The sequence below is a fragment of the Microtus ochrogaster genome, chromosome 1 (genome assembly GCF_000317375.1).
Source record: "Microtus ochrogaster isolate Prairie Vole_2 chromosome 1, MicOch1.0, whole genome shotgun sequence".
Classification (NCBI taxonomy): Eukaryota; Metazoa; Chordata; class Mammalia; order Rodentia; family Cricetidae; genus Microtus; species Microtus ochrogaster.
The window spans coordinates 88,734,064-88,756,436 of NC_022009.1; the positions used below are offsets into that span (position 1 = coordinate 88,734,064).

At 36.7% G+C, this 22,373-nt stretch overlaps 1 protein-coding gene across 9 annotated transcripts in view; it reads right to left on the reverse strand.

Annotated features, from left to right (window-relative positions):
• Nlgn1 (neuroligin 1) overlaps positions 1–22,373 on the reverse strand; it is an 865,603-nt gene that overhangs the window by 468,791 nt on the left and 374,439 nt on the right. For 6 of the 9 annotated variants that reach the window (XM_026782765.1, XM_026782753.1, XM_026782749.1 and 3 more), the window contains one exon: positions 4,839–4,898. The exons of the other annotated variants lie outside the window; for them this stretch is intronic. In XM_026782765.1, the coding sequence (XP_026638566.1) occupies positions 4,839–4,898 (60 nt within the window). The remainder of the gene's footprint in view (positions 1–4,838; positions 4,899–22,373) is intronic. 9 annotated transcript variants of the gene reach the window in all.

Consider the following 22,373-nt stretch of genomic DNA (forward strand, 5'->3'; position numbering starts at 1 on the left):
CATAAAGGAATCACAGATATTTGGATAAATTTAAATTTCTAATTCAATTTTTCAAACTTTTCAAATCTTTTGGTCTTGCCTAAGAAGTTTGGATATTGAGCTCTTCTTTGTAAATTTTCAATCAAATTATAATGCTATGTACAATTTTTTTCTTTTAAAGTGATTCTGGACTTAAATACTATAATGTGTGTTGATAACTAAAATTTCTGAATGTAAATTAATTTACTATTTGGAAACTTTTGTAACACATTGGAATCCTCCAACATAAAATAACTGGAATTCGTTGTTAGTGGCCTATTTTTTATCCGAGTGGTACATTTTCCTTTGTTTGCTTAATTTCTAAGTCTTTTTGTTGTTAATAAAAAGCAGTTAAAATAGTAACTATTTAGTTTGTTTTTTAAAAGAGAACAAGATATTGATAAACAGAATTGATATATCAGATACCATAATATTGACTGCTATCTGATCACATGTTGACAGTATCTCTGTTTTATCCTCAGACCCTGTACTAGAAGGTTTTCAGTAGTTAATATTGAATGCTTTAGAGCCACAGCACATTTAAACCTCTATTATTTCATTTCCTACATAAAAATGAAATACAGGAACATTTTGCTTTATCTATATTTTTTATTTTGAATAAATAGCTAGCTCAGACTTTACTAAAATTGGCATTTCGTGGGCTCTTAAAACACCAGCTTAGTTCTAATCAAAATGTAACTTTTCACAAGCATATTCATCATTATTTTGCTTGTTTTAGGCCTTGTTAAACACATGGAGATTGAAAGGAGTGGAAGAGTAAAGAAAATCATGTGATGAGGATCATTTTCCTATAAAGTGTTAAGAAAGAACTCTAAGTTTTTAAGGTTAATGAAAAAATACATTTGGAATATTAACCTTTAGCCTTAGTAACTATGGCATCCTATTTACAAATATTTTAGGCCAAAGTAAAAAATGTCACCATCATAAGAGAATCTGTGTTTGGAGAGTGTGACTCGGCATCACAGGCCCTTTCAATGGTCAGTGAACAACTGGTAGGCAAATTCTTTAAATGTGTTTTTTGTTGCTTTTTTAAGGACCGTGGACTGGTTAATTGTCCATATTTTGGAGGTTTTGGAGATTTAATAGTTTCTAACTTGTGAAGCATTGCTGTAATTAAATTTTTGTCAGAGACATACAAAGAGACACTTGAAAACATGTCCATGCCTTTCACTCACTTTTATGGGTGCCAGTTAGCTTTCGGAACTGTTAATGCAACATAGAAAGTGTGGCTTAATCTGTTCTTCTTAAACAAAACAAACATTTGTTTACAAAATAAATGAGAATCTAAAGATCAATGTTTAGAGAACTTGAATCTCTATGAAGATAATAAAATTGTCTAAATGTTAAAGTGATAGTATTGGGATATTCTTGGCACAATCAAATACATCTCTCTTCAATCTTGTAAGTTCCTACACTACGTTGAGAGAAACGTTGGATACGGTTTTGAAACATTTTTATTACTTCAAATTAGGCTATAAGACACATACTTCTTTTGATTATTATAAATCATAAATTAAAAATGATGTGATTGTGTTTGGTCTAGAGATGACTGCAGTTGAGATGAGAAGTAACAGTCTATAATGCAGAGAAATCTGCAGTGCAGTTAAGGAAATGAAGGACAAAGGGCAGTGAATGTTAAAAGGGAGCTCAGAGTGCAGTGGCTGAGACAAGCCGGGGAAGCAGGGGTCACAGGAAAGCTGTGGAGAATTGTTATAGGACCTGGAGTCCAGCATGGGAGAGAAGCCTTGCTCCAGTGACTTTTCACCCTTTGCTCCGTGCCCAGTGATGCCAAGTCAACATTTGCCACAAATCCAAACTGCTTATTAGATTATTTTGATTTGCATTGCATCTACAAAATAATTCTAAGAGTACTGAAGAGGAGATCATCAGACCTTCTCATGGGATATCTGAATTATCTTTCTTGCTTTGAAGTAATCACCCAGTAACACAGAGGAGTGGATTCCAATGGAACCCAGTGCTGGAAAAGAACACAGCTTCCAACATTTAGAAGAGAAGTGTTCCTCAACTTGGTAGCCCTGGTAAACGGCTTCCCATACCTTGAGTGAGACCTGACATTGTAACCAGTGCTTAGGCTATTTTTAATAATGAACTATAAATGGTAAATGGGATTCAAAGTTGATCTGTAAACTAGATACAGGTGCTACAGGGCTTAACTCACTACCAATACTCAAAGGTACCTATTCTAAGCTATTGTTCTCAATGGAAAAAATAACCTGATTGATTCAACATCTGAAAAATTTTAAACTAGAGTAATGATTTATTCTAGTTTTGAGACTATATTACTAAATTTTGGACTTTACAAAATGCAGGTCTGTATACTACGTATTGGATTTTATATTTTCAGGGAATTTTATATATTGTACAATTCTTAGAGCATAATCTTAGAACACTACCCATGTCCTACAATAACCTAGAAATATTTTGAATCTTTGAGTATATCTGACTTAGCATAAGTTTATACTTTAACTATTTAGCACTGGAAATTATGTGTCTTGGGCAGTGATATCTAACTACTTAATATTAATAGTAGTGATTAGCTTGTGTTTAATGCCTACTTCTACATTGGGATCCATGGTAAATAAATATATAATCAAATAGTAATAACTACACTGTAGCCACAATTCTTTTTTAATTATGTTGTGTGTGTGTGTGTGTGTGTGTGTGTGTGTGTGTGTGTGTGTGTGTGTTCAAGCACACACCTAGGAAATTTGAGAGGATGGGGAATGAGACCTCTTGTTGCTGGAATAACAGAGTTTGTGAGCTGCGTGTGTAAGTACTGGGTTTTGTACTTTGCACCTCCAATAAAGCAGCGAGTTGGATTGAATGGGATTGACCCCCATAGGCTTACATATTTTCACATTTCCTTCCAGTTAAAGGGCTATCTAGAAAGGATTAGGACATATGGGCCTTGTCAGAGTTGTGGCATGGGGGTGGGCTCTGAGGATTTATAATCCCAGGCCAGGGTCAATGTTTGTCTGTCTCTGTCTGCTGCCATTGATCCAGATAGAGAACTCTCATCCACTTCTCTTGCATCCCGCCTGCTTCCCACCATGATAATACACTACGTCTCTGAAACTGTAAGCAAGCCACCAAGTAAATGCTCTTTTTAAAAGTTGCCTTAGTTGTTGTGCCTCTTCCCAGTAATAGAACACTAAGATAATTAATATGTACTCTTAAGTTCTGAGACATCTTTCCAGCCCATTAATAATTCTTAAATGTTATAAAATACAAATTTGAAGATACAACAATTAAGCTTCCTATATGTTACCTCTAACAGTTAAATTTCTATTGTAGAAGAGTTTGTTGAATATGTATCAAAAAATTTAAAATAAATGGATTCAAATTGTTTATGAAGGTGATTTAGTCATAGATTTCTTCAACTTTTGAGGGTAGTAGTTCTGCTGACCTAGGAACAGGTAATTTTATTTCAGAAATTCCTTCTTACATTCTTATATTTTTGAGATCTAAAGGCTTGAGGGAAAATGTAAAATTGTACATTGTATTAATTGCCTCTCTAATAATTAGTGTAACATGCAAATCAAAAATCAAAAAACAATGCACAATAAAAATAAAATCCTGAATGGAAAGAAGATGGGCTAAATTAAGCAGTAGTCTCTCTAGAAACTTAGTTAAATATCAGGTAGGAAGACAGACTTCAAGAGAGCTAGCAGGTGCTTAGGTTTACCAATTGATCAAAACTGTAGGATGTAAGAATAAAGAAAAGAGAAAAAAATTCCCCTATTAATGGAGTAGAAAATCTTTCATTATATGAGGATGATAATACTTTGAATGTTAGAAAATTTTATTTTGTATTATTAGATTATATAAAATGTATGCACCTTTTGAAATGAAAAGATATACCTGTAATCTTGGTTTTTAAATGAAAAAACGCATCTGTAATCTTGTATCTGAAATACCTACTAAATATATTAAAATATTTACAAGGTGCACTTTTTAGTTCATAATAATACATGACTGCACATCTGTGTTTGGGTGTGAATGTGTACAAGTTCAGGTGTTCAGGGTGGCCAGAAGAAAACACAGAACACTGAGTTACACTTCACATGGGTGCTGGGAACGAACTCGGGTCCTGTAAGAGGACAGATAGTTCTTCACCCCTGAACTTGTCTCCAGCATCATGAATCAACACTAAGGGACCAAGGGCTACGTGTCTACCCTTCATTACTCGCCTAACAGTTGTGGTGCCTGTGATGTTTATATAATACCATTTAACTGATGTGATATTTAAGAATATCAACACAAAACAGGATTAAAAAAAAAAACCTAAATTACATTGCTCAAGAAACACTTTGTATCAGCTCACCTCTCCTTTAGTAGAGCAAGGAGTACTTTTCAAAAGGGAAGAAAAATGTAAAAATGATACACAGTCAAACTGGCCAAAATATTTCCAGAGATTAGAGCACATGCAATGGGCACAGGGACTACATGTGGGATTGTTAGTTCAAGAAATGTGGCGGTTCGTCAAAACAGGGATGGAACATATCAAAAGTCAGCTCAAGAAAACCAAAAAGGAAAAAAATGCCCCTCTTTCTAAAACACCTTAATGGTTGGCATCAAAATGTAAAACGTAACAATCACTTTAAAAAAATTTAAAATGCATATTTATATGTAACAACAAGCAAGAAGACAAAACACATCAAAAACAAGAATTAAAAAAAGAACTCTTCAAAAAAAGACAAGAAGTAAAAAAATAGAAAGGAGTGGGGAAAGTGATTGGAACCCTGGTCATGCAAATAGATTTGGTGGGGGAAAAATACCTTCATCTTCAGCACCGTCATTATCACCTAAATCATCTGTCTGTTTCTTTGTAAGGGGACCTAGGATTGAGAACGGAGAAATGGAGGAAAAAAAAAAGACAATTCAAGAATAAACAAGACTGAGGGGGAAAAATAAATGTAAATATTAAAATTATCAAGAATATTTCAAAAAAAAAGAGTGGGGACGTGGTTATATCACAGTTGATTAATTTTTTTAAAGAAAAAATTCCCCTTCCCCAAAATATCTCATTGATTTGGTTTCCAAACGTTTTCATCATTCAAAATATACTATGACTTAGTATTTGAGTCATAGGCCAAGGGAATGATTTTTGTAAAAAAATACCATTGCATATAAAAAGTAAACAGTTTAATTAGTTGAATATACTTAATTTATTCAATGTCCTGTCTAATCAAAATTTCTGACAGTTATAAAGATACAGCAGGTCAAACTATTCTTTAGCTTGGGACCAGAGGATAACTCTAGAAAAAAAAAAAGACAGAAACTCTTTGTAAGTTGTTCTTTTTCTGCTTTTTAAAAATTGTCTTCGTATGATCATTATCACTTGTATTTTACACATTTTTAATTTATACATTTAAAAAAACTGTGACTTTTTAAAATTACTTGTCATGACACAAGTACTCCCCCGTGTGTTTTAATTTAAATGTTAGTTGTGGATTTAGGGCAATTGCCACATGCATGAATATATCAACAAATAATTTTGTTACTTAACAGAGAAAAGTACCATTAGTTGAAGTCATGTTTAGCTATGGAATTAGTTGAAGAACTAATACTTCAAAATCAACTTTATGGAACAATGGAATCATGCCATTGTGCAATTTCATGTCTAGCATACTGATTTATAATAGGATCGTGTTTTAGAAGATTGACTGTAGGAAACACTGCACACATTTAATACATGTTTTTATTATCCCTAACCGTGTTAATCTGCTAGCAGAAGTGAACACACCAAAGGGGGAAGTCAAAGGCCATATGAAAGTAATTTTAAGTGTCACACAATTGACATACTCAAAACACAAAAAGCAAGTCAAGCCCCAGACTACCTTTCTATTTCCACAACCATTTCATTTGTATGACATTTCATAATCCTCATGCAAAGCAGTCTCTACAAACACAGTACACTCTGTATAAAAAGACAGCCAGTCACATAGCAATAATCAAAAGAATTTTGTCATGCATAATGTAAGAGTCTTAGAAAACTGTGTGAAGGAATGGACAGTCATGGCTTGATTCCAACAACAGAGCAAGCAATAACTATAAGCATACAGCACAGGAAAGCATTGGTAAACATTTGAGAGAGATTTCTCCACCTTTTCAGAAAGGACTTTTCATTACGTTTGCAATTTAAAGCAAAACCTATCATAACGTCCCTCAAAGAATAGAAAACACCAAACCAAGAACAAAAGGGAAAAATAAGATACAACAAGATTATTTTTTCAGGTCAGAGAAATACTACTGCAAATATCAGTCTCTGGTGAGATCTAAACTATGAAAACTAAAAACTAGTGATATAAAGACATTTCAACTACAAGGTCATGGTTTCAAGGTCATTCAAAATAAAGGCAAAAAACTGCAAAAAAGCATATGGTTATGCTTTAATAAACACATCTGTAAATATGTTCTACTGAAAAAAAACCCAGATAAGAGAAAGAGTCCATGCTAATTTTTTTCAGTGGTAAGTTTACAGATATCCATATGTAATAAGATCTTCTTCAAATGCAAAAGAGCACAGAGGGTTTTCTGACACTTACTAACTTAATAATCAGTTCTTTAAAATAAAAAATATTTTAAAATTTTTTATATTAAAATTGTAGAATTGGAACATTTGAAACATTTCCAATTCAAAATATGCTTTAAATACTAAAATAATATTTATCATCTTAAATATCACCATAGAACCTTCATCCAGCAACTGATGGAAACAGAGGCTGAGACCAGCTTCAGAGCACTGGACTGAACTCCCAATGTCCAACTGAAGAGTGGGAGGAGTGAGAATATGAGCAAAGAAGTCAAGATCATAATGGTTACACCTACTGGAACAGTCTGCCCGAGCTAATGAGAGCTCACAAACTCCAGCCAGACTGGGAATGAACAAACATAGGACCAAACTATCTGAATGTGTGTGACAGTTGTATGGCTGGATTTATCCCTACTGCTTGTACTGGCTTTTGGGGAACCTATTTTCTTTGGATGGATACCTTGCTTAGCCTAGATATAGTAGGGAGGGCCTTGGACCTTCCCCAAAGCAGTCAGCCTTACCCTCTCTGAGGAGTGGATGGGAGGTGGAGTGGGGGAAGAGGCAGAGGGAATGAAAGGAGGGACGGGACGGGAGTGGGAACTGGGGTTGGTATGTATAATAAAAAAAGATAGCTTGTTTACTTTCTTAAAAAAATAAAAATAAAATAAATAAATAAATACTTTTCACATTCCTGTTTACCAAGATGATATTATATATATATATACATATATGTATATATATATATGTGTGTGCGTGTGTATGTACATACACACACACATATATATATACACATATTCATATATATATGGCTTACTTATTGGCTAGCAAGCAATACAAACTGAGAACAATGTTACTTACTGCTTGTAAATCTCTGTCAACATTCCAATTTTCACTAAATTACTCAATTTTCTTAATTCTTGGATTTCAAAAAAATAGTAAAAATCAGCTCCTTTTTTTGCTGACTCATTAGTCTGATAATATTTGAGGGCAAATTTAAATCCTGTCACTTTGAGATTACTCCTCTTATCTTGAGCAGGCTCTGTGCTAATCTTTCCCTTAGCCAATTTGAATGAAAACACATTGGGATATCTAATGCAACTTCTCCAGTCTGTATTGAGAACCATTTAGTTTAGACAGCTCCTGAGTTAACAATTTCATATGCTTTGCATGCCAACAGGTTCCCTCAAGAGCCTGAGTGAGATGCAACAGTCAGAGAGGGTTGGGAAACAGTTTCTTCCACCGCCATGCATGTGGGAATTAATTTGCCATTGCTATATAGTAAGTTGAGAAGTCATGGAAATCATTCTAGGTGCAGGTCGGAGAAGGTTTAAGGCTAGAATGCTTAACTGAGCTTTTTCTGTAAGTTGCTGAGCTATCCTTTCTGTCCTCAGGAAGCTGTGTGCCTCTTAAAAGAGAACACTGTTTACATACCTATAGTCAACCTGAGTACTACAATCATACATAGATACTTACTTGCTATCATAAATAATTGAAGACAACATCAGAGAAAGATGAAGTTGAATTATCTCAACTAAATACTTATTTTTAATGTATCAAATAATACCATTTTATTACGTTATCAAATTGTTACTCCAGTATAGGTTATAGCTGTGATTAAATGACCTGAACATAATGGTACTTTCTTACCCTCAAGATTTTCTATCTAATGTTTTTCTAAAGTTTAAAAGGATAACAGTTCAGGGCAAACTGTCAAAATAAAGAAAACAGATTTCATTCAGATCTCTGCCTAAAGATAACTGAAAACAAACTAATGGGATCCAATAGAGAACTCAATTGATTGGTTTCTTTAAGGATACTTGAATGGAGAAAACACAGCTTGGGGTTCACAATGCATCAGCACATGATTTCAAGGGGCCCTAAACCAGTGCTAGAAGCCAGCATCCACTGCCTATCAGCAACTCTGGCTCTTATTTCCTTATCCTAAAGTGTCAGAGCTGACATACCCACTGATCTTTAAATGTTTTTGTTAACAGAAAGATAATATTGTAAACACATTAGTGTCCTTGTAACAGGTGGGCTTTCACCCTTCAAAGAAGATGCATTCCTAAAAAGTTTAGCATCCTGATTCCCCAAGGGTACATTTCTACCCTTTGAAGAGGAAGCAGAGTCACTAGCCTAACCACACCTTAAGCTTCTTTCCAACAGCAAGCAGGGCAACCTCCGCCTCCGCAGCTTTAAACAGCCATCTCAAAGCATCAACTATAAAGCAAATGCGACCCTCCAGCCTGTGTGTAGAAGTGATTTATTTTACCTTGAAACTCACTGGGTCTCTGCTCCCAGAGGAATGCACACATAACTCTCATTAGAGTTAATAGGAAAGTAGACCTCATGTCATTTTGAAAGGGAGTAAGAGTAATTACTGTATTTTATATCTCCTATAGGCAATAAATAGATTCAGAGGGAAAGCAACAGCACTTAAACTAGCTACAGTGAACACCCAACCATGAACTTCAAACTCATTTAATTTCAAGAGTTCTTTTGTGATTTCCATAAATACAACTAAAGTCCTGGCCCGAGTGGAGGACGAGCAATGCAGTCTCACATTTTGGAATCTGACCACGGATGCCTTTTATTTTTTAAAGAGGAATAAAAATATCAGCATTTCTGTGTAGTTAACTGGAGAATAATTATGAGCTCTGAAATAATTACCATCCACCCATATTAATGCTGCTTTTTATCATTCTCTTTGATGAAGGGCTAATACACTTTGGTTCTCAAATACATTAGAACTGATTATAAATTCCTTCATTATAGCTTCAATTCATCTGAAATTAGCCAGACTTTGAGTCACACAGATTGACATAGGCAGGTAGGCTGACAGTATTATTCTATTCGCGGTGGCTGCCTTAGAAGGTTGGCCATGAGAAACGCCCCTCTCCAGGGAGGAGTCTCTGGAGTTCTGAGGTTTATTTACAGTTACAAGCTCCTGCAGGTCACAGAATGACAAAGAGAAGGTTAATGACCTTGCTGTGTTGCCTCACCCCTTGACCCTGGAGTCTTTAATATAAACTGACTATGAATAATTTTAAAATCATGTACACAGAATGAAAGCATTTAAGGGCTCTGACAGTGTTCTTTAACCATGAGACAAAAGCCAGTAAAACAATGAGGACTACTGAGAACTCAAGATCAATGGCAATGGGTTTTTGATCCTACTGCACATACTGGCTTTGTGGGAGCCTAGGCAGTTTGGATGCTCACCTTACTAGACCTCGATGGAGGTGGGTGGTCCTTGGACTTCCCACAGGGCAGGGAACCCTGGTTGCTCTTTTGGCTGAGGAGGGAGGGGGACTTGATTGGGGGAAGGGAAGGGAAATGGGAGGCAGTTGAGGGGAAGAGACAGAAATCTTTATTAAATAGATAAATTTAAAAAAAAAAGAGTTGGATCAAGTTTTTGAAAAATCTGTGTGTTCCATAGGAAAAACAATGCTAGAATTTATGAGCAGCAGAGTTTATTAGTCAACATTTTCTCATGTATCAAACTTATAATCACTAAAGTATAACTTGTGTAAACTAGTATCATTCTGTGGTTGTTAGGTTTTAGGCTCCTGCACTGACCTGCTCTCAAGGTCCCCACAAGACAGGTCCTCAGCTGTGGCCACTAAAACACATCCTGTGTATGTTTAGTGTGTTCCCTTTAGAAAATGGGCCTTGCCTACCTCTCTGCTTGCGGCAGCCTCTCTGCCTCTCTCTTCTTTTCTGCTGCCCCTGTTCCCAGAAGTGGGTGTCACCTCTCCCTTCCCTCCTTTTTCCGTTCCCTTTTCTCTAATAAAATAACCTCTCCATGTGAGCTCTGTTGCATGGCTTCTTTCTCTTGCGCCATATTTTCGAATCTAAACTACAACATTAGTTCCCCGACTGGGAAAGGCACTTCCTCCTGCCTACTGGCAGTTTGATGCATGCCAGGTCTCTGAAACAGGGTCCTTAAACAATAGACTCGCTTCTCTAACTTAGGAATCTCTGGGCCTCTCTATCTAACACCGGCAGGATTGGTGAGCCTCTTTTTTCTGGCCATTACACATGAGAAAGTCTTTTTTCTCATTTCCTGGGCCCCAAAATCCCTCAGACCTAGACCCTTGCCCCCCGCCCTTTAGGAGACAGGGCGCCTTCCTCCTCTCTCAGACAAAACATCCTTCAGGGTCAGCCCCTGAGGCCCCTGCCTTCACTGGGTGGCTCATGCCTTTCTTGTCTGAGACCTAAGTGTCCATCCTTCAGGCTCAGCCCTTGGACCTTCCCATCTTCTTGTCTTTTGGACTCATATTCTTCCTTTGAGCCTTGTGCCCTGGCTCTTTTTTTTTAATTTTTTATTTTCTTGCTGATGAGAAATGACATGGCTTAGCCATTATCGTTAGATCCTTGCTTGATAAAGCTGTTGGATCTCATTTGTCTCCCACTTGAGGTAATGGCGAGGTGGTAGCCTCTTAATGGCACTTTGTGTCCAATATTTCACCGGACCTTTGCTACTTTTGCCAGTAATCTGATAGTTGGAAGTGTGTACCCTATAATCCCAAGCTTTTCTGTTCTTTCTCCTTGTTTCTAATTGGCTTTTTTCTTTCTAATTGGCTTTTTATATTTTCATACCTCTGGTGCGGGACAATTCTGTATTCTGTCAATTGTGTTTTAAATAAACATAAACACAAAGGAGGACTGTTGACATTCAGGTATTTGTACTAGCCTGTCCTTGAGGTCCTGACAGTCTACGTCCTCAGCAGCTGCTACTTATTGAGAGCACCTTCTGTGCACGTTTGCTATGTTGCCTTTTCAAAGGTGGGTCTTGACCTCTCTCTCTCTCTCTCTCTCTCTCTCTCTCTCCTGCTGCTCCTGTCCCCAGAGGCCAGTCTCTCTTCTCCCCTCGCTCATTTTTTTGTTCCCTTTCCCCTAATTTCCCTTTCCCCTAATTTAAAGATCTCTCCACATGAGTTCTGTTGAATGGCAACTTTCTCTCTAGCGCTGCCTTTTCTAAATTACAACAGTGATTACTACAGCAAGCCCTCCTAATTCATATCTCTATACTTATTGAACAAAAATTATTGCATGTCTTAAGTAGTTCATTATTTATGAGTAGACATAAAGAAATTATAGTTGAAAAGAAATTCCCTTCCTGGAAAAACTTTAAAGACAGTCAAAATTTGTGAACAATTCCCTAAATATACATTATACTAAAATAAAAATGCATTATAAATCAGTGTGATGGGTTACTAAAAGCAAATTTTGAAATAATTTATAATCTCAGAAGAGTCTAAATATGTGCAGTTCTGGCAGTTGGCTCTGACATGTGACAGTTTCTTGGTGAGCTGCCTGTTGGTTACCAGCTCATATATGCATATTTGGAAGGGACCATGTTCCTCCTCCGAAAGGCAGTAGGCATGCTCTATGTTTATCTTTGTGTTGGCAGAAAACACCTACAAGAACACAGAATATATTTTCCTCAGGAGTTCTTCAGAGTCATAGAACAACTTACAATGCAGCTTTTGGGAGGAGTGAATCTGTTGTCCAAAATCAGGAAGCAAAAAAGAATTTATTTTTTCCTAGCCTAGAATATTGACATAGAAAAATCTTTGTTTATTAGAAAACCACCAGATTTTTGTAAAAGTACCTGATTACAATACTTTGAAGTTCAAAAAATAGCAGATTCTATCTGTAATTAATAGGATCTGGCAGATAAATCCATATTAAAGCAAGCAAGCAAACAAACAAACTGAGCTCACCTTACATTGAGGATCACCAAGTTTGCATAATGCTTTTCTTTAATATTGTTTTTGCTTACTTTAAAGGGAAGCTGTATTATGTAATAATGCCCAAACAGCATTCCTTTCCCCTCTAGTCTGCTTCTCTGTCCTGAATAAAACACTAGCACTTTGTGACTGCTCGTTCACCGTTTCCCAACTCTCCATATACCATCTGGAGACCTTCCTGCGGTAGGCATGTGAGGAGGACACAGGTGTTAACAAGAGTTAAGGTACCGGAGGCTCCAGATGTCTTGAGATATCTCAGTAATGACACGTTTGTTATGGTAGCAATCATTTGGCCACTCGGGCAAGGCCCTAGCATTCACTCAGCCATCCATCCATTCAACTTGTTCTGCTATGTGCTCAGAAGTTGTGGTGCATAAAGGAAACTATATGGCTTTTCTGGAGAGAGCAAAATCTTATAGGAAAAGCGTTAAACCAGTCATCACACACAGATAAGTTTACAAATGAGAACACACGTTAACAAAGAACACCTTAGGGTTTTGAGAAGTTACTTCTTCGGGGGGACCTGATAATCTATAGGGTCCTCATTGACTAAATAGGAAAAGGAGAAGACATCAAGAGGGAGAAAGCTTGGGGATTAGGCAAGGACTGGCAAGAAAACTTTACCTGTAGAGATTGCCATGCAGAGAGACACATACTGACAGGAGGCCCTGCAGTCTTTCAGGCTATGAATGGAGAAGAAGAGAGAGTCGGGAGATGCTACATGAACCTCCATGAAAAAGACTGAACCTCAGACATTGTCTGAACCCATAAAGCAATGGGAAGACATTCACAGGCTTGAAACACATCCTGAAAGACTCTGACCTACTTCAATCTTATGCAAAACCATCAGAAGAAAACGAAATATTTTAGGAGATGCAGCAGGAGTATTTTGCACTGAGGGCTGCACCTCATTCTTTTGAGACAGAAATACCTTTCTTAGGATGAAACTGAACACCATTCCTGACTGATAATGAAAAAAAAAATCACCAAGAAGAAAATCCAAGATTCTAGCAATTCTAGGACTTCATGAGAGTTGATAATTCTGGTTAACCATGTATTTGAAGTTATCAACTTTGCTTTAGAATTAACACGCCAAGAGTTCACATGTCCAGGATTTTACCTTCCTACCAAGACAGACTATTCCAGACACTTCTTCTGGGGTGCCTTGGCCTCTCTGGCAGGACAGCATTGATACCTTTCATCTCTGCCATCAAAGCCAATTTCACCTCTCAGCATAACTCTGTTCTCAGAACTTCTTAGCCTACAGAAGTACGCTCTGTTTGATCTTATCAGACCATATACAATTTCCAGAGGGAAACCTCATCTCTTATACTTCCCCCGTATCTAGACCTCTTCTGTGGCCACCATTGTCCTGTGCTTACTCATTACTATCACCGTCACTCACACTCCATGCTGCTTCCAAAGCCATGTTATGTACCATCAGTTTCAAAAGCTGTACATAGAGTCATGAAAATTCTAAACGAAATGAAAAGATTTGATTATTTTATATCAGCACCAACTAAACTGCATACACAGCCAGCTCCTGTTAAGACTAAACTTGCCAGTGCTTTCAGTAAACAGAAATGTAAGGGCTACCTCACTTGGATATGGTGAATCTTATTCTGTGTGTCTTAAAACAGCTGTAGGAAGACAGATTAATGCTAAATATAGTATAACATCAGTTTTGATGCTTTAGAAATCCACGAGCAAAAATAAGGTACTTTAGATTCTGAATGGATATATCACTTAAGATAGTTTTAAATGCAGTGTAGATGAATGACCCTGAAAAATGACTACCATTGTGCCTCTATCTTGCTTTAATTTCTCGTAGTTCTTTGTTCCTCTTGGCTTAAAGTGAACTGTCCCAGCATGGCCTGTGGGATTCCTCACTAATTCAAGATTTGATCTTCCTCACATTGCTCTCCAAAATATATTTTCCTGCTCTGAAACTTGTCATTTTTGCTCAAAAAGTAATCTGATACTCCCACCCTGTGTTTTATTCCATATGGTTCAGTCTTTGAGGTTCTAATTATAATCAACTCACCTCAGAGAGAATGGGAGCTGGACACAGGGAACCACCTACAGAAAAATGTGTGGCTTTTTTTTTAACACTTGTGGGGGCGGGGGGAGGTTATTACCTTTCTTTGCCCCTGATTGCTATCATGGAGATAAAAATGAGAGATGCAGTTCTGTATTGTACAGCAAGACCTAATTGAGAAGACATCTTAAACTGCAACATTATTCAATTTCATCTGTATTAATCAGGTGAACAAATGCAACCAGTAACCACAAAGATCCTATTTTCTGGGGTGTCTAAGTAGTATCTGTATAGACACAGGGAATAAGGTCATGTTCTCTGATGGTAGAGTTCTCAGGAGGGCAGACGCGGCAGGAGTGTGCTGGGCAATGACCACCTGAGACCCGCTCTCACATGTGCCCAGCCTGCTCAGGAGAGTGGACACAGCAGGAGTGTGCTGGGCAATGACCACCTGAGCATCCACTCTCACATTGCCCAGCCTTCTCTCAGTTCCTTATCTAAATAGGGTGACTTTACTGTCTTCATTCTGTGTCCTTTCCAGCCAAGCAGACTGGAACCTGTTGGGGACACAATTCTGCATGCCCTCCTTTCTCATCTGACTCAACAACCAATAGGCACACACTCATTATTATGGAAATCCTTGTGAATTCAGAGCTAAATGCCCAGCCCCCCAGGATGGTGCTGCTAAAAGAAACCCTGCCAAGAAACTGTTAAATATTCTTCTACTCATAGTTAAGAAGTCCATGTAGAATATTTTGCTGATTTTGCCTAGGACCCAAAGCTATCTGTCATAGTTTAGTGGTCCCTTTACAAGTCAATAAAAGACAGGCAGGAAGAGGAAAATGTGAATGATGGGTACTGATGTAAGAAGGCATCTGATAAACTCAATGTCACTCATTCCATCAAACCCAGACCCAAACTACAAAGAGTTTAAAGACCTTCAATACAACACTTGATTCAGATGAGATTAATGTTGTAATTGAAATTAAAAGAAAAGCATAAAAAAGTAACTTTCAAAAACTGAAACAAATAAAACTAATTTAAGATAAGTGGGTAGTATCAATTAAAAGTGATAATTTCTCAGTAATGTATATCATTTGATGTGATATTAAAGTTTAGAAAAATGAACAATTAACTTCCCTTAAAAAGAGTAAGACAAGGTGGAAAAGAGCAAGAAAAGTGTCTTTAAAAGAAAAGGGCAGTACATAGGTCCAAGACAGAGTCATCAGAATCCTTCTCAATAATAGAACATCTGGGCTCAGCCCACTTCTTAGGATGTACCACCATACCATAAGTAATGCACTCAAGAGTGAACATTTCACTTGGCAGGGATTATAAGTCAACAACAGTGTTCTTATTTGCCCTCTAGAACTGATATTAAAACCCTGGTACTGAAATACCATGTGCTTTGGTTTCAGGACACAAAGAAATCAAGATAAAACTGAGGCAGAAGCTCTTTCCTGCTAGCTATGGTTCATAGTATCTGATGATACCATGTCAGCTGCTGGGATAGAAAATAACCACTTGTGGGTTTTTTGTTTGTTTGTTTTATTTTTTTCTTTTTGCTATAGACTTTGTGTGCTATAATACTTTGAGGCTGTCAGGCAACATATTCCTTCTAGGGCCCTGAACCACTTCCTAATGCTTCGACCCTTTAATACAGTTATTTACATTATGATGATTCCCAACCACAAAATTATTTTCATTGTTACTTCGGAACTGTAATTTTGCTACTATTATGAATTGTAAAGTAAGTATTTTTGGAGACAGGTTTGACACTATTCTATGGTAATAGTAGATTGTCAATTGGGGACTACTAATTGTCTTTTGAATGGACTTTGAGACCTGCTCTAGGGGAAATGTTATTTTCTGGATGCTATAAAACAGTAGAAACCCTGTATCTATGGAGTGCACAGGTCCTAGGATGGAACCAACTACTGTTGTTTTGTTTAATGGACGTGCTAAACTGCATTCTAAATCTGTTCAACCATAGACTAGTGTTACTTTCTTCGGGCAGACATTCTCTTTTTGGCAGTAGGTGAAGGTTAATGAGGAGTCTTATACCTTGTCTATGTGCTGAGATAAATGACGTGGCATGCTTATCTGTAAACAGGGGATCTAGATCAACATTGTGACCACCAGAGAAATATTACAGAAAATGGAAGGCAGGAAAAATGTAAGATCTGGAGGATAGAGGGGAGTTCTGTGAAACAATCTGATACAGTATGGTGTAGCAATAATGAAGAAAAAGCAGTTATGCCTGCCTACACAAGCCCTGAACAAGGTTTGGGTCTTTCAACATTCCATCATAACCAGGGGCTGCAGTCGTTTCTGAGGAAGTATTGGAAACTACCAGCTACTACAGAAGTCCGGAGAGAGGGACATCATCATCAACAGTTGGGCCGCCTGTGAGCTGCTCAACATCCAGCAAATAGCCCTTTCCCATCATAGGCCTAAGCAATCCTAATTATTTCGTGGAATGAAAATCCTGAAGTAGTATGGGGAGTCCTTATGAACAGGGTACAGACTGAATGAGGGGGATCAGAAAGAGTGCCAGAGGTGTTACGTATGAGATTAAATGCTAAAGTAGGTTTTTTTCCCCAAATAAACAGTACTTTAAAAAGAACAAAATAAATTAGATAACATTTAAAAGTTAGGAAGGAAAGGGTATTCTTAATGTATTTACAAAAGAAAAGACTTTTTTTTACTAGACCCTTTGTTGGTCATTTAAAATTTAGTCATTGTATGTTTAAAAATTGATCACTATAAGTGAAGATCAAAAATAAACAGTATCGTGGTTTTTGGACAAAATGGCAAATTTCAATTTTTCACATTAAAGAAAATTTGAAAACAAAATTCCATGCTGTCTTTTGTTCTTATTGTCAATAGTACATCTTAGGGTAAGAGGGCAGGATTGGAATAAGGTTCTAATGACTTGAAAAGGTAAAATGTTAAAGACAAATGGCACGGAAAGACTCATAGTTCCAATCAAATCAGAGCCATACAGCTTTGCCAGTTCTCTTCCTCTGTGATACTATTGCTTTTCTTCCTCTGTTTGTGCGATGCATAACAGCACTTCAAACCAATTGTGCTCCCAGCTCTGCCAAAGCAATCACGTGAAGAGGGTCCTCTCACAGAACCCTTTTAGTAGGCTTAGCTTACAAACATCTTCTGAAGGGAAGACGGTCACTGAAAGCTAACCTTCCATCCTGTGTTTTGGAAACCCATGAGCAAAATTAAGGTATTTGATCTTCAAAATATAAACAGACCATCTTAAAAGAGGCTTATCTCTCAAGTATTTAATGGCTGCTGGATTAGGAGAATCAATACAGGATAAGAGGCCCATGCTTTATTGATTTCTTCTTTATTTTCATTCTTCCCAAGAAGCTACTAAAATGCCCCAAATCAAGCAGCTTTTGTAAGGCAGTTCAGAATAGTATTTATCAAAGATAACATATTTAATACTAATATTTGGCCACTGGCAATCAAGATTGCCTTTGAAGAAGAATATCTTTACTACTTAAGTGCTTTTCTATTCATTTCTCTCCATTTTTATAGGAAGGTGCTGTTTTAATATGTGAAAAATGTCTTCGAGATTTTAAACTACCTTACCTTTATACAAAAATACTTGTATTGAATATCATAGATCTTTTCTATCTTATGTGGCTAGTGAGAGATAACTAATTAAAATTTAAAGCATTAAATATTCAATACAGTCTAGCCAAGAATTGCTTCAAGCATTTATACATGAATCAATGATAATTTCAAATACACTAAGAAAGGTAACAAGATGAGCATCCTTTGGCGAGTTATTTTGATAAGCAAAATCATCACAAGAGAACAATCATGTAGTCTCCCAAATATTGGCTTCCCCAATTTTCACTTCACGAGAAATTAAAGATATACACTGTAGTTGTTTTTATTCTTTTTGCTCTTTGAAGGTCCACCACCCAGTTCCCAAGTAAGTAAATGGAGACTTATTTATGAATGACTGGGCTCTGGGCATAGATTGGCTTGTTTCTTACCAACTTTTTTAACCTAAATTATTCCATTCATCTTTTTCTATATTTTGCCTCTGGAATTTTTAACTTCCTTTATTCTATGTCTTTCTTCCCTTCTTTTTCAGTGATTGGCTGGGTGGCCAGGTAACTGGCCCCTGCCGTCTTCCTCTCCTCGTTTTGTCACTCCTTCCTCTTTTGTCTTCGTAGATTTCTACTCCTAGTTTTTCTATCTGGCAACCCTGAGTATCTCTCTCCTGCCTAGCTGTTGGCCATTCAGTCGTTAATAGACCAATCAGGTGCTTTAGGCAGACATAGTAACACAGCTTTACAGAGTAAAACAAATGCAGCATAAAAGAATGCAATACATCTTTGCATCATTAAACAAATATTCTACAACATAAAAGAGTATAACACATATTAAACCAATATTCTACAACAATACACTCAGTAGAAAAAAGACTCATTTTCTAACATTTGTTAAAATATTGTCTATTATTTTGACTGCATCTAACTAGGCTAGAATTTGTTCATAGACTATTACAGATGAGGTTAGGGATTAGTTTATAAATATAAATATTTAGATATGTTTGAAGATACATGTCTGTACAAGAATGATATATGGTTTGACTTAGCCTTTGTGATCCACATAAAGATAACTTTACACAAAGAATGAATGATCCTCTTATTTGGTTGAAATTTGTTTCTGTAGACAGACGGATTATCTAGACACTCTTTTATAAGCCAAAGGTCAGTAAAAAAATAACAGTAGCAAGACAGAACTGGATATAAGAAAGATAAAACATTTCAGCCATGAATAAACGGAAGAATATAGATGAATAATACTCAGAAAAAAATTTCGATGTACAAAAACTAGAGTTAGTGCATTTCCCCAAACCACCCACTTTTTGCATTTGATGGTATCCTTTGGAATTAATTACTATTCAAAATAAATAATCATCAATTGAATTTTGTTATCTAGACAGTGGTTCCCTGGCATGAAGGAGACAAAGAAACCAAGGGATCTTATTAAAAAAGACTATGTTTAAGCCTATTTTCCCCAGAGCAGGGCAGTATAGTACACAGCCTGTAAGTCAACACAAAAATGACAAATGAGGTCTATGCACCACAATTTGAAATAAACTCAAGATCCAGAATCTTCTATTTATGGATCTCGGCCTTTTACTACTTAAACTGTCACTGAAGTCTGAGATGAAAAGTAGCCTGTGGGTGTGTAAGACTGACCGAACAGTACACTCTCTAAACTGCAGCATGCCTTGACCAGAAATGTTGAAATCACAGGCTGAGCTCAAAACCTCATTGTTCTCTTTAATAGGAAATCTCTAAAAGAATGTGTGTTCTTTTTGCAAAGTTTTTTTATGATAAGCATTTAAATGAATTATAGCTAGATCCATGTATACATGGAACAACACACCTAGATACACAGTCTCATGGATGTGAAAATAAAATGTGAGCCATTAAAAATTGAATGGCTCTGTTATTCTGCTTTTGCATAGGAAAATCTAGCCAAGGGCTGGAGAGATGGTGAACAGCACTTGCTATTGTGAAGAATGATGTTCGATTTCAGGCACTCTCATAATAGCTTGTGATCATCTATAATGCTAGTTCCCAGGAATCTGATGCCCTCTTCTGACCTCCGTAAGGACCCGGCATGCATATGCTGTACTTATGGGAAAAGAACTCATATACGCATGAAATAAATCTTTTTAAAAACCTAATCAAGAAATAACTTCTAACTCAACACATTTTTTTCAACTTCAGCTAAAATTACTTAATGTTGAAAATATGCTAAAATCTCTGAGGGCTTTCAATAAGCAAGTATATTCACCTAATATCATATAGCTTTTACTAAAAACAAAGGTAGGGATGAGAATCAATAGTTATACAAATCAATGAATCCAACCGAATTTTGAGCTTTATAGGAACATTCAGTAATACAAATTAAAATGTGAAAAGTATCAATAAGTATCCAAAAGGAATGAGAGAGAGATAGAGAGAAAATTTATTCTATAAACATTAAAAAATAAACAAAAACCAAAAACACAAGTATAGCCACCTTGATACACGGTACAAGAATCTTGAATGATCTCATGCAAGAGTCACAAAACACAGCCACTTCTAAACTATCATTACAGCATGAATAAAGACCTTTAGTTTTCCTGTCTTCATGTTCTTCTCATGTACAACTTTCTTCTCATGTGTGCGCGCGTACACACACACACACACACACACACACATGACAAGCATATGCACATGTGAGTGATCTCATTTACATGAGGACTACAGGGTGGGTATCACAATGTGCCCCTTTGAAGTCTCAACTGAACGTGCCTGTGGGGGTGAGGGAGCCAAGCAGAAAAGCCTCCACGAACTACCTCTTTTCAGACTGTAAGTACAAATACTAGAGGAAATGAGCCTGTCATTAGGGACTCAAGGCAGAGATGCAGTAGCTGCATCCATGGAGAGATGGTGCATTCTTCTTATGTATTCTGATGCATTTGGTTGAGATTTAGTTTTATTCGTTGAATACCTACTCTACATTTTGCAGGTCCCTAAGCCTTATTTTCTAAAGTAAAATTGTACATACTGGAGGATTAGAGTAAAAATTACAAATATTAAGCTCCTAGCACATTATAATACCTGAACAGTACTGTGGACTCATGTACATGCTGTGGTCAGTACTGTGGACATGAAATCTGATCAGAGCACACACATCAGCTAAGATTTTATTCAAGTTCAGCTCCTCTGAGAAGCCCTCATATATATATATATATATATACTCAAGCACTTTAAAATTTTTATTTACTTATTTTTATGTGAACATATGTATTTCTGAAGATTTTATGTGTGCCACATACATATAAGCCTGCAGAGATGAGAGTTTCTGTCTCCTGGAAGAGGAATTACAGGTAGTTATGAGCCCATGTGGATGCTGAAAGATCAGTAAACTCTCACAACTACTGAGCCATCTCTACAGCTCCCAACTCTTTTTAAAAGCCCATTTCATAGAATGTTTGTACCTTTTTTTTTAATCAACCAGAAGAACATTACAGAACCGACTTTTTCAAGGAAAGGTTATAGCCATATTTGGGATGGAACACATAATCACATATGTTTTCATAATACTCATGAGCTGTTACTAATCTGACAACTCCAGTTTATAACAATACTAGATCAATTAAAATGGCAGAGAATCCAGCTCTGTAGAAAATCGGGGGGGGGGGGGATCAGATGTGCTTGCAGTGTTGAGATAGTATCTCAAGAGATCCATAAATGATTTGTAGATCATGTTATACTTCATTACCAACTTCACATCTGGATAATTGAGGACATTGGGGCCAGATGATGGATTGCCAAAAATGCCCATGTTACATACAATAGTAGCAACTCTATATAAATCCTCCATGTTCAGCTTAGAGTATAGCTTGTTTCTCAGGCGCTGGAGGTCCAGATTGTAATTTAAATTTGTAATTAAAATTACTTTAATGTGTAGTTCATTCATAAAAACTGAAAACTCCAAACAATAAATTTCAGTGCACATTAAAAAATATATTCTGAATTCATTCATCCCAAGCTACCCTGTCCCAGGTTACTCTCTGGCCAAAAGGAAGGAAATAGCTACATAGATATAAACAATCACATGCTATATTGATTTCAATTCTTTTTCCATTTACACAAAAGATACATTTTTCACTCATCTATTTTTTTACTCAGTAATATATCTGAGATATCATTATAATAGTAGCCATTCTTCATTCATAGCTGCATAATGGTATTCTTTTTCCCTTTTTTTTTTTAAAAAAACTCCCTTTTCTCATTTTACATCTGAATCCATTTCCCATTCCCTCTCCTTCTCCTCTTCCTCCCTCCCTTTCCAACCCACTCCCCCTTCCACTCTTCAGAGAGGGTGAGGGTTCCCATGGGGAATCAACAAAGTCTAGCATATTGCTTGGAGGCAGAACCAA